We start from the raw sequence: 13,915 nt of genomic DNA, 5'->3' as shown, positions 1-13,915 counted from the left end.
AACTGATTTTTCTATTTAATTCCAGTCAAAACGTATAAGTTAAAATATGACTAATTCCTCTTCTTACTGAGCACTGAAATTTCTACAACTCTAGTTAAGCTTAGAATATCAAGCAAAACAAACAAAACTTGACTGAATGAATTTGTTCTATTTGACGTGATTCAAGGAACATAAAAGCAGTATGATCAGATGGATTTTCTACCCAACGGAAACAAAGAAAAAGCATTATCAATCAGACAAAAAACAAACATTAAAACCAGATCTGAACCCCTAAAAAGGGGTTTTAAAAGACAAAAAGAGCTTTGGAATAACAGTTTTGGGTCTTATCAGCTGTGACTTTTCAAGCAACTCACCATTTTCTTGGTTCTTGCTTTAGTTCCTGTTGAGGAGCCGTGAAAAGCAAAAAGTCCGTCTGGGCTCTGCCGTTCCTCTACATCTGGTCTTTGGAGAACATTGAGGGTTTGGTTCAGCGTGGACTTAGATACAGCACCCCACTGCAACAACATCACAACAACTACAGAATCTGAATCTGTCTCTGTGTGGCTGACCAGAAGAAGACAGGATAGGCTCAACGGTGGCCAGAGGAAAATCAGAACAACAGGCTGAGGTCAGCGGCTGGGAAGCAAAGGCTCCACTCTCAACTCAGCTTGACAGAGACGCACAAAGGAGCCCGTATGTGTGAATCTGCTTTTGGGGGACAGAGATGTCTCGTCTTGGCCAGTTGCTTGTCATTAGTTAAAGCAAGTAATGGTGAATGCCTGGGATGGTTATGCAGATGCCTAGGAGGCATGTAAGCCTCTCTGAACTATTCTTAATGGCTCGAATCATACGAGCACTTCTCCAATACAACAGCTCCTCTGTGTTTTACATGCATGAAGAACTCAAAGGACCACTTTTGTTCTTGAACGCTAACTCTAGTGGGATATTTCATGAAACACGCCACCAGAAAGAGCCTTTTCGGGAACAGTGTCTTGGCCCCAGTTGCAACATCCAAAGTACAATAGCTGTCTGTTCTGTTCCTCCTTGAACTTTAGAGTCCAGTTTCACATCAGAGGGCTGCAGACTTTCATCATAAAACATACATGAGTGGCATTTACGATATCAGAAGATCTGACAAATACATTTTGTTCATTACATAACAAAAGGAAACTGGTTTTGCATCATCCTAAAGGGAGTGACTGTTGTTTATGCTCAAGAGAGCTCATTTGATTCTGAACATTATGTTCCAAACTTTTAGAAATTCTGAGCTCCTCTGCACTTTTTAGGTCTGAATAATCCATCTGGATTTTCTCTCCAAAGAGCAAACTAAATTGATTTGAGGAAGTTTAAAAAGCATGACAAAGTATGCAGCATAGGCTTCGCAGGAATGTGTACACCATCAACCGTGACAATGCACATGCCATAAAGCAGTGAGGGTAGAAGAGCTGCAAATTCTGATTTAACCCGTTAAGACCCAAAATATTCCCTGAAAGTGGACACAGGTATGCACATATGGACTACTAGATTTATGCACAAAAAATATAATTAATAGTGTAAAATATATACAATATGTCTAAGCACTGGAAACAGTATGAAAAATGTGTTACTTCAGGCTGAGTTTCACCTGTTTCTTGCGTGAGGTAGAGGGTGTGTCCGATGGTGATGAGTTTGCACTCAAAGCTTCTTCTATGTCCTGATTAAGCTGGTCCAGTTTCCTCATGAGTTGACATATTGACTCTGACCAGGGAGACTTGACTTGTGGAGACACCTGTGAAAGAAAAACTTAGATATGAAACTTTCTTTTGAAGAAATAAGTAATTCATTCATGAAATCTAACTTTAAAAAACATAAATAATAATATACATTTTTTTCTGGATACATAGAACAATAACTTAAAATGCTTACATTTGATTGTCTGATCTTGTTCTATGATAAAAAGTAGGTTATCATAGCGAATTTATATTTCCCATAGGTCCCTCCTCTGCCACTACAGCAAAATTAGCCATTTACTTGCGAGCCTAGAGCATTGACAAAGCTGTCAAATCAACAAGAATGTGGCTCAGTCTCCAGTATGCACTATGGATACGTGGATGCCTTTGTCAGCTTAGCACACCAACCTAGCTTGAATGCTAACTCAGCCTGCATTGGATGAATATCGTAAACTTCAAGCTAACTGTGAAAGAGGAGGGAGGTGAAAAAAAGGGATTTATCTTTTGTGTATTGGAGCTAAGTGATTATAAATTAGAGTAACATTTAACCTTATGCTACGTCATGTTGTTTTAGCCTGTTGTAATGTTAGCAGAGGTGTGCTAGCACTCCGAGTGCCAGATTTCTGCCGGTTTTTGACGGGCGAGTACTTAACTCATGTGCCACTATTGCCCCAATCTTTTCCTCTTCTCCTTGATTACATCACACTATGGACTCCAGCATTTATATTTTCTCCTGTTTTAGCATAGTGCTGTTCTCAGTTTTTGATAAAAATCTATTTATTTTGTTCCTATGTTCCTGAATATTCTCAGAGGCCACAAAATGCACACAGTGTCTTATGGCATTATTTTAATTACCTCTGAATTTGCCGTTTGTAGACATTCAAGCTTCCAAGGAAAATGAAAGAGTATGTGCATTCACCACCTATAAATCAAGCATAGTGCTCTTGTAACATCCATTATTAATTGATCGGCACTAAAAGGTTGAATGGGAAATCCCCCGAAAACATCTTTGACAAGGTGCGGTTCCAGATGGAAGAGCTTTGAGAAAGTAGCTTTTGAGTTTGGTAACAATATTCTGCTTGTTTTAGCATGTGATTCTTGTTTTTCCTCTTAGTCACTGTGGTTTGACTAAAATATACTGGGAATGTGAAAAAGTTTAACTAGAATTAGAGTAATTGCCTTGCGGTGGTGTGCCCCTACCACCCACCGAAGGGGATGTTTTCATTTAGACACATTAAATGAAGTTGCTTCGTATCAAAGTCGGGCCTCTAAGGGGTGAGATAGTGTTTTCTGCTTGGATCATGAGGCCCCTCAAGGGAAATACTTAATTTGTTATGAAGATGCATGAATGAAACTGTTTTTATTTGAATTTCCTGTGTAGTCTGAGTTCTTAAGAAGAGCTTCTAGCATCATAGGGTTTAAAGGTTTGCCATGAAACTCAACATTTGAATTTGTGGGACTAGATTTTTTAAGCTTTGAGTTTATATCAGTTAAAGTTTGAACTTTGGGGTGCTTTGAAGCCAAGCGCACGCCTGGTTTGAATCGTACCTCACAGGACAACCATTCAGTGTATCTTGGCTTGCACAATCCTCTACTGTGGTACCATCTTGCCACAGGAGTCCCCAGGGTTCTGTACTAGCACCTCTTCTCTTTGCCATATACGCCACCTCACTGGGTGAGATCATTCGATCACATGGCTTCTACCACTGCCATGCAGACGACACCCAGCTCTCTCTGTCATTTCCACCGGATGATCACACTGTCTCTGCACGAATATCAAACTGTCTCTCTGACATATCAAAATGGATGAAATCTCACCATCTCCAACTCAACCTCTCTAAAACTGATCTACTTGTCATCCCAGCAAAACCATCCATACAGCACAATATCTCAATCCAAAATGACTTCCTATCTCTGGCTCCTTCAAAGGCAGTTCAAAATCAGGGGGCCTCTGTTGCTCATTCATGCCGCTTTGCGCTGTATAACATACGAAAGATCAGACCATACCTAACACAACATGCCACCCAGCTCCTGGTGCAATCTACTGTCATCTCCCGCCTCGATTACTGCAATGCCCTTCTAACTGGTCTTCCAGCCTGTACTGTGAGACCTCTTCAAATGGTCCAGAACGCAGCGGCGCGTCTGGTCAGCCTAATCAGCCTAAAAGAGCACACGTCACCCCTCTGTTCATTGAGCTCCACTGGCTACCGCTAGCAGCATGCATCAAATTCAAATTGCTAACACTAGCATACAAAGTCAGAGATGGTACAGTTCCCATCTACCTGAATCCTCTTGCAAAGGCTTACGTCTCAGCCCAGTCGCTCCGGTCATCACAGGATCGTCTGCTAGCAGTGCCTACACCACGCTCAGGACAATCCAGACTCTTCTCATGCATCGTTCCACAAATGTGGAATGACCTACCAAGCACTACCAGAACAGGGGCTTCCTTTTCGACTTTCAAGAAACTCCTGAAGACCCTGCTCTTCAGAGAGCATCTTTTAAACTAGCACCCTCCATGCACCTGTCCCCCTCTCTACTGTCCACTCCTTGTTCCCTCCTCTCCATGATTCATCATGCTGCCTCACTGCCACCTATGACTGACTGGAAATTGGTTGTTGTTGTTGTTGTTAGCCCCTAGGACAACATGCCAATTATCACTTGTAAGTTGCTTTGGACAAAAGCGTCTGCTATATACATAAACATAAACATCTGGATAGCCTGGATTTTTTTTCATGCACAACCGGTCACTTTTTTAGCCCTCTTCCTAAGGTGGTCTGCTTCGAGCTGAACTGGTCCAACACACCCACTGGCTGGCTTAAATCCATGCCTACCATTAGGAGGAGCCTCCGATTGGCCTAGATGGTGAAATTGGAGAAAAAGTACACAAAATTGTAGCTTTAACGCAGACAAGTATTTTCTCATGCATGCAGTTTTAAGAATTGCTTAGCAAGTTTTTTTGCTGGCTCTGCCCATCAGCATGATACAAGAGAGGAAGTTAGAAAATCATGAGTGAGAAGGAAGATTTTCAAATTTAATATGAATGAGAAAAATAGTATTTGCAAAGGAGACTGCCAACCAAGCTTTGTACACCATGGTGATGAGCACACGACGCTCTCGTCTTTTTCTTTTGTGATTAATCCCAATTAATGACGAGTTAACCATAAAAAGTGAGCGAAAGATAAAATCTTAGACAGTTCCCTCATAATTATGCTGCAAGTCTTAATAATTAACATGCTTTTTGCATTCTCCTTAAATTATATGATGTAACAGACCAGACACCATGCACCAATAACCATCTAGGATCCCCTCAATCCCAGAGGAATGACCCAAACCCGGCCGATCCATCGGGACATCTGGTCTGAAAGATTTCCCTGGGTCACCATAATGAAAAGAAGTGATGCTGCCCTGTACTGATCTGTCCAGCATGGTGCTGACCAGAGAATGTGAAATGTTTAACACTGGATCAGTTTGTTTAAACAGCTCAGTCCTCGTTTCTGTTCCGCAAATAGAAATGAACTGCTGTACTCCTCTCTAAAGAGACGGACAAACGCTGTCGTTGAAAGAAGTGGGACAAGAGAAATCCTGTTAGTAGATTTATACTCCAAAACCATGTCAAATCCACTGTTTGCTTCCACTTGATTAAATAAATATGTGAATATTTAAAGCTCGAGATCAAGTGCAAAGAGCTGCAAAAATGATGCAAGATGTTTGCTGGAGGGAAGAAGGAAAATAAAAGCCCAACATTCCTCGGCAAATGACTGAAAACATGTAAGCAGAGGAAGCTGAGGCTCTGGTGAGCCGGACTGCTAATTAACCCCTTGTGTCAGACAAACACAAATGCGAGAAACAGATGCCCCATTCTGGCTCATGCACAAGAACAATCTGGAACACACTCGCACTGTCTCTTTTCAGTTACATCCCCTCAAGGTGTTGTTTGGGAATGTGGGCATTTAGAATGAGGCAAATTCCAAAGAAGGCTTGACGCTCAAGTGAGACACTTCCTTTAATTCATCCTGTCTGTCGCGCTTTTTCTCTCAAATCCAGCCTAGAGTCCCAGCACCATGGGAACGGAGCTGGTATGTCATTCCTTAGGATAAATCCTTGGATGTAATCTTCCAGGGACGGCAGAAAGTGAGCTGGCGATAACTTTGTCAGCACAAATTGGCTACATTGTGAAACCCAACATAACAGCTTTGAGATGGAAATGAGGAGTGAAGAGTGTGAGCTCTGGGCTCGGTGCCTGGTCCAAGCCACCCACCAAGAGTGCCAGAGATCACCATGGAGGTATCTGAATGTAGCAACCTGTCATGCGAAAGGGCAAGGGCAAACAGGCCGCTTGGATGAATAAATTATGTTAGTAAAATCCAGCAATGCAAACATTTGCATTTACAGAAGAGGAAAGATGGGTGAAAATGCATTTTTGTAGATGTCTTCAGTTATATGTCAGCTGTAATCGAAAGGAAAACAGGAGACAGATTGGAAACTGTGCAGACGGTGCCCTCATATGGTTAATGTTGACAACTGCATTCCTGTCCTGCTTCAGTGTGTGTGTACCAAGAACTTATCTGTGCGTTTTGGTAACATTTTACACTACGGGTCCCTTTATTCACGTTACTTGGTGCGTTAATAAGCATTAATAAACAAAGTGCCCCTTTAATAACATTATTGATATTGTTAACTATTAAGAACCACAAAGTGTATGTTTAGTAATGCATTACATAATATGGTTAAGCAGTAATTAATACTTTATTAAAAAGTTTATTAATGCTTAATAATAATGCACTAGGTAACATTAATAAAGGGACTCATATTTTAAAATGTTACCCATGTTTTTGTTTTAATTGTTGCATCAGACATTCTCATAAGCATTAAAATATTTTTTAAATGATAGACGGCTTATCTATGGAAATAAAACTACAATTCTAATTTATACAAAAGCATATGGATGTGAAAAGTTTTACCTCTAAACAAGGAAACACAAGTTTCCAAGTAATCTAACATTTATCCTCGTATGTTTACAGTGGCGCTCACCTCTCAGCCTGCAACAACACGGTTTGACGGCATGAGAAACATTTACTGCAACTCCTTTTATAATATTTATTACACACTCCCTAGATTCCTTGCATTCTTCCTCTCCTCTCCAAAACAACCCATTCAGAGCAGAGAGGCATCCTGCGCACAAAGCCAGAATTACCTCAACATCCGACCACCAGACAAAGACGTTAATGTCCACCGTTGCATTAACTTGAGTTACGAAAGGAGAGGCAGGCATGTGCAGTTGTTCCTTCCAATGGTAGCAGAGCTTTTACAGGATGGATTACAGCATTCTTATGGATGTGCGTGTCAACTTTTAAACAAGCAATAAAAAGCAGGGAGGAGAGATTCAGGGCAGAGGTTGTGCAGGACACTAAGATGCATCTTAACCCTCTGGAGGCAGGCATTGCAGATTTGCAACGTTAAAACCTACCTACCTGCTTACTCCACATGCGTATTTTATGAGCATTTTTTTAAAACTCAGAAGTACCCCTGAAGGACTTAGTTGTTTGCCCTTTTATCAAAACTTATTTTGAGCCTGAGAGGGTTAAAGAAAAAGGGAGAAAAGGCCAGACAGTGGTTGACGTGTTCTGAAGAAGAAGAAGAAGAAGAAGAAGAAGAAAAAAGTATCATTTCTATAGCGCCCCTCATGATAAAAATCACAAGGCACTTCGCAAAAACAAAAAATGTAAAAATATAAAAAAAAGAATTTAGAAAATGATTAAAAATATATTTTAAATGAGCAAAAATTGACAATAGTCATAAAAAATGTAAAGAAAGAGAGAGTGAATAGGAAAGAGGGAAGTCAGTGGATCCTGAGGAAGGTGGAATAGGTAGGGAGAACAGAACACGGAGAGGGTGATGAAGGTCACATAAAAGCCAGCTTGAACAAGTGAAGGTTGGTTTATGCTTGACGCGTCCGCGAGGTCTGCATGGCTCTGCGCGGCAAAATTGCGTCATTTTAACAACCACGCCCCTCCACTGCGTCTCCGCACGGCCCAAAATTTACGCAACGCGCACCAAGGAAAATTTCTAGCCACGTGGACGGACGGACGCAGAAAAACATGGCGGACCAGCAAGAACTAGTATGGCAGAGGTTCGTAAATACCGACATTTGTATGATTCAGCTCTCAGAGATCACCGGGATCAACATGTTGTTAATAATTCTTGGAGAGAAATAGCTCGCACTGTCGGAAAAGATGAGGACGCTGTTAAAAATGCTGAAATGCCATGTTGTAAACAGTAATTTCTACTTCTACTATGTAGTGTTGGGTGCATGCCGTAGAGCTCCATGCTGCCCCATTCAGTTTGGGAGAATATTGGCTCACCGCAGAGACAAGCCGCATGAACCATAAACGCTGCGAGTTGTGAAGCGTGTTCCATCCGCGAGCCGCATCACCGCGCGGAAAGTGAATGCGTCAAGCATTAACTAAGCTTGAGTCTTCAGCTGCTTTTTAAAGGAGTCCACTGAGTCCACTGATCACAGGCTCAGGGGGAGAGAGTTCCAGAGTCTGGGGGCCACAGCAGCAAATGATCTGTCACCTTTGATCTTTAGCCTGGTGTGCTGCACAACCAGTAGGCTTTGATCACTGGACCTCAGGGACCTGCTCTAAGAACATCACCAATGTAAGATGGTGCTTGTCCATGTAAGGCCCTATAGACCAGAACCAGGATCTTGAAATGAACCCTGAAGTTGAATGGCAGCCAGTGAAGTTGGAGGAGAAGTGGGGTGATGTGGGTGTGTTTGGAGGACTTGGTCAGACGCCGAGCACAGGCATTCTGAACCACCTGTAGACGGTTCAGGGAGGTTCTGCTCAGACATGTGAAAAGAGAGTTACAGTAGTCTAAGCGTGAGGAGATGAAGGTGTGGATAACTGTCTCAAGTTCAGAGCGAGACAGAATGGGACTCAGCTTAGCAATGTTCCTGAGATGGAAGAAGGAAGAGTGAACAAGAGAACTGACATGAGAATCCAGGGTGAGAGCTGGGTCAGAGGTCACACCAAGATTCCTGACAGAAGGTTTGGTGTGAGAAGCAAGCTGACCAAGAGAGTCTCTGACTTCGGGAACCAGCTTGTCTGGGGCACAGATGAGGATCTCAGTCTTATCTTCATTCAGCTGTAGAAAGCTCCCAGCCATCCAGGTTTTGATAGAGTCTAAGCAGGTGTGTAACAGCTGCAGCTTAGACATCTCATGGGGCTTAAAGGAGATGTGCAGCTGGATGTCATCTGCATAAAGATGGTAGGATATTCCTTTGAAGGAGCTCAGGATGTGCTGAAGAGGGAGCAGATAGAGGAGGAACAGCAGAGGCCCCAGCACAGAACCTTGTGGGACACCATGGGAAAGGGAGGTGGAGGACCTAAACTTGGAGACGGCCACAGAAATGGAGCGCTCAGAAAGATAAGAGGAGAACCACTCCAGAGCAGTTCCTGATAAGCCTACCCAGTCCCTCACCCTCTCCAGTAGCAGTTGATGGTCAACAGTGTCAAAGGCTGCAGTCAGGTCCAGCAGGACCAGAACAGAACAGTCCCCTGCATCACTGTGAGTCAGAAGGTCATTGGAGACCCTAAGAAGAGCTGTTTCAGTAGAATGAGCTCTACGAAAACCTGACTGGAAGCAATCATAGATGTTATGTTCATCAAGAGCAGCTGTGAGTTGTTCAGCCACAACCTTTTCCAAGATCTTGGAGATGAACGGAAGTTTGGAGATGGGTCTGAAGCTGCTATGGAGAGAGGCGTCAAGACTCATTTTTTTAAAGAAGCGGATGGATTACAGCAGGGACCTGACCAGAAACCAGAGAAGCATTAATTATAGAGAGCACGCTGGGACCGATGGACTGAAAAGCACTTTTAAACAAAGATGAGGGTAAGATGTCGAGGGGGCATGCAGAGGTCTTCATAGAGTTAACTAGTTTGGTTAACTCAGGCAAAGAAACAGGAGCAAAGCTATCTAGGATGATGGGCCTTGTTGGAGTCGGGAGAGGCAGCGATAAGGCTGAAGGAGAGATGCTAGATCTAACCTTATTGACTTTGTCCACAAAGAAAGACAGAAAGTTCTCACAGTCTGCAACAGAGTGGATGGAGGCTGTAGGAGAGGCAGGAGAGACGATGCTGCTGATGGTGTTAAACAGCACCTTGGGGTTCCCTTTGCTCTGGGACACCAGGTTGGAGAAATAGGAAACCCTAGCGTCTCTGACTGCAGAGTTAAAGGATGTCAGAAGATCCTTTAGGTGCAGCAGATGGACGTGGAGATAGGTTTTCTTCCACAAACGCTCAATTTTTCTGCAATGGCGCTTTGGGCCGCTTAGGTTGTCATTAAACCAGGGAGTAGGGTTCACTGCAGGAACTGATCTGGTTCTGACAGGACAGATGTTGTCCAGAATGGAGAGGCAGTGCTCGTTAAACTGAGAAGTTAAGGAATCTGGGTCGTTATCGGAAGAACATGGTGGATCAGATGCAGCAGAAATATTGCTAGCTGTGCTTTCATTAAGAAAACGAGAACTAACCATACGGCGAGCAGGAGCTAGGGATGTAGAAACTGACAAGTTAAAGAAAATGCAAGGGTGATCTGAAATATAAACATCCTCAGGACAAACACTGTCAGCATTTAGACTCAGGGTAAAAACAAGGTCTAGAGTGTGCCCCCTGGTGTGTGTGGGGCCAGAAACATGCTGGGTAAAGCTGAAGGAGTCCATAAGGCTGGAGAAATTCATGGCAAAATGATCAGAGGGATCATCAACATGGATGTTAAAGTCACCCACAATCACCAGTCTGGACAGCTTCACAGTGGAGGATAGAAAGTCACTAATCTCCTGAAGGAAAGAACTGTTTGAACCAGGTGGATGATAGACCACAGCACAGTAGAACGGGTCCTTATGCCCGACTTTAATCAGCTGCAGATCAAAGGAAGGATAGTGACCAGAGGTTGTAGAGCTACATGGAAGATGGTCTCTGAAAACAACAGCTAGGCCTCCCCCACGACCAGAACCCCGGGGCTGGCTAAGAAAAGAATAACCACTCGGGCAGAGTTCAATCAGACCAGAATAATCAGATGTTTGCTACCAAACTTCAGTCAGAAACAGAAAATCCAGGTTTATAGAGAGAATTAAATCATTGAGCAGGAAGGACTTATTGTTAACAGAGCGGGTATTTAATAGAGCCATGCTGAGTGAGGTGGAGGAATCAGAAACTACAGAAACAGCTGGAGTTAGTGGACATAAATTAGCAGGGTTAGATCTACAGTGTTTATAAAAAAACACTTATGGAGGGAACAGGAGGAGAAACCACTTAGGAATGAGGATAAACCGACCTTAAAAAACTTGGACAGAGAAACCGCGCCGCAACGCGGCCTGGCGGGAATGCGGAAGTGGCGCTCAAGTTGCCAAACAAAGGACAAGAAGCTAGAAGATCACGCCGATGTTTACTAGATAAACCACGCTTTAAGAGAAGTCTTATTCTCACCTGGATTCCTGCTCGTTTACCTCTTTTCCTCCGACGTTTTCCCGGGACCGGATACCCTGGTTGGAATCGTCGTTTGGCTTCGGGCCAGTGCGCCACTCAGATAAACAAACAGGGTGGTACGTCCTCGGTGCATCTTGGGCGATTGTGAACGAACGGAAGGACAAAAGAGTCTAGCGATCATAGGAGATTCAATTCAATTCAATTCAAAAATACTTTATTAATCCCAGATGGTAGCAGGGACACTACTGAAGAAGATCGCAGACAGGAGCAAGGTGGAAAAGAGATTAGTGGAGAAAAGTTTGAAAAAGTGGCCGGTGACTGCGGCTAAGCCAAGCACAGGCGCCATCTTTTTACCGACCGGAAGCCAAAAGGCTTGAACTACTTCAGTTGTGTGTCAAGAATCTAATATAAATGAAAGTCTAATGTTGATCAGTACATTACAGAAAATAATGAACTTTATCACAATATGCTAATTTTTTTAGAAGGACCTGTATTTTCTATCAAAAGCCAATGCAGGAAATGGGTGTAGGAGACTAGTTTCTTATTTAGCATATATGAAAACTCTGAGTGACTGATAATTTTCAAAAATAATAATTAAAAGTTGGTTTCTTAGTGAAGGACCTATTTAAGGCTAGAGGAAATTGTTATTTCAGCCGTGGTAAAGTTGGATGGTGAACAATGGCCTCTGGGTAGTTCAAGTTAGATTTTTGCAGGCTTGAAAGTGCTATTCCTAAAAAATATCTGATCCTTACCATGATAGGCAAATTTTTATGTAGTTTTATTTAGTTGGAGCCTTCTATATTATCTAGCCAGAAACTAAATTAAGTAATAAACAAAATTAGCATGTTGAACTGACAGAAGCTTACCTCCTTACTGCTCATTTCCTCCTCTGCCTCATAACCACAGCTGCTGGTTGAACAACTGATTTGTGCATCCACGCATTTCCTCCTCTGTTTGTTTCTTCTTTTATGAGTCACAAGAGGTGCCTCTAGGAACACATCATCATCATCATCATCATCATCATCATCATCGACATCACAATCAAGAGAACCATCATCCTCGTCTTTCTCTCCTTCTTGTGATGATTCTCCACCAAAGCTGCCGTAGACGAAAACATGGCTCCAGGAACATGTGTTCTCTGAGAAGGTGATCATGCTCGGCTTGTGCTTTACGACGTGTGGTAGATCCAGGACTTCCTGATCGTGGTCAGTAGGGACCAGAGGGGTAGAAGAGGAGTCCGGATGGAGGACAGATCCATTTGGCTGCTTGAATTTTTCCCATTCAGCTCTAAAGTTCTGTGTGTGACCAAGCTGATTCTGAGCCACCTGGTTTAACTGGACATCTGCTGGTGGAGGGGGAGGCTGAGATGAGCTGAGACTGGCATCTTCAGGAGCCTGTTTAGACTCCTGAAAAGTTGCAAACTCTGCATATGCTCCGCTTTTATAATCCACACATGAGAAACTCTTGCCATGGTTTGGTAAATCCTCATCTGGCTTAAGCAGCGACCTTTGGTCCTCAGTGATAGGATCATCCTCTATGGGGCCTGGTGCATTGTTGGTTGGACTGGCATCACATACTGTAGATGAATTTTGGGTTGAAACGATGAAATTGTGCCAGGACTGATTATCTTCCAAACTCACCACATGTGCAGTCTCCATTTTAACTTAATTTTATTTATTTCTCATAATTCAGAACATAAATCCACTGGTACTTGTGCCTCGTATGTGAGACGGTCATCGTTGTTATCCAACAAACAAACCAGACAACCTGAGAAGACCAAACAGAAACAAATGAGTGAATTGTAAAACACCGGCACAACAAAATACAACCAAGTTGGGGCTTTTTTTTTTAGGTTTTATGCATTTTTTAAACTTTTTTGATTACCAAGGTCTCGGTTTTCATGTACAGTGTGTCAAACACCTCAATTCAATCTGATAACATGCCACCCAAATGTGAACATGCAGTGAAACTAAACTCAGCATGAGCTGTTCAAGTCTGGATCTGTTTCACATATGAGTGGTGACATCACTGCACCAAGGAATCTGATCACCCTTTTACAGCTGGTAAGGCTAGAAGATGTTCCTGTTCAACAGTTGTTCATGACCCACATCGCCCCTTCATCATGCCATTTCTCAAAACTCATCTTGGACAAATCTAAGCAACTGTGTTTTCACGTTATCATCTTAGTCAACCACAAAGATGCTTTCAGAGAACATTTTAGATGTGATAAGAGTCCAGGTACATGAACTCTTCCAGAACAAACTAAATCTACAAAGGAGCAGCTGCAAAACAAGATGGAAAAAAATCCTGTTGCGTTCATGTTTGCTTGAAAATATAAAAGATTTGCAATTGTTTGATTTTTTTTTAGAGCTAGAAGAACAGTTAACAAATGTTCACCCACTAACAACAAATGCACACAGATAGTGTACATTTTTGTGTAAAACTTCCTAAAATTTAAAATTCTGCCTGATTCCTTCAGAAAATGTGTACATTCTTTTGTTTTTAATACAAATGTATGCAAAGAGAGTCTCAGTACTTTCTCGAAGTGAGAATTTACTGGGTATGTAGACTGCCAAGGCAAGACCGCAACTTATTCCGAAGACTTAAAACAGCATTTGATCCAATTTTCTACAGAAATATCCCTTACATGTTTCTTCATGCAGGAGCAACATATAGAGTGTAATGCTCAAACTCAGCCTGGTGTGATAAGCTAAGAGTGACTTAGTACGCTTCCAC

General features: G+C 42.5%; 1 protein-coding gene across 1 annotated transcript in view; it reads right to left on the bottom strand.

Moving 5' to 3' along the window:
- Positions 1 to 13,915, bottom strand: part of stard13b (StAR related lipid transfer domain containing 13b) — a 79,958-nt gene that overhangs the window by 65,840 nt on the left and 203 nt on the right. The window contains exons 2-4 of the mRNA XM_015951388.3: positions 12,046 to 12,946; positions 1,604 to 1,747; positions 354 to 494 (exon numbers count right to left, since the gene is read on the bottom strand). Of these exons, the coding sequence (XP_015806874.1) occupies positions 354 to 494; positions 1,604 to 1,747; positions 12,046 to 12,837 (1,077 nt within the window). The 5' untranslated portion in view covers positions 12,838 to 12,946. The remainder of the gene's footprint in view (positions 1 to 353; positions 495 to 1,603; positions 1,748 to 12,045; positions 12,947 to 13,915) is intronic.

This window comes from Nothobranchius furzeri, chromosome 13, assembly GCF_043380555.1.
Source record: "Nothobranchius furzeri strain GRZ-AD chromosome 13, NfurGRZ-RIMD1, whole genome shotgun sequence".
NCBI lineage: Eukaryota > Metazoa > Chordata > Actinopteri > Cyprinodontiformes > Nothobranchiidae > Nothobranchius > Nothobranchius furzeri.
The sequence above is the reverse complement of the archived record's forward strand: the minus strand, read 5'-3'. Positions and strand labels throughout refer to the sequence as shown.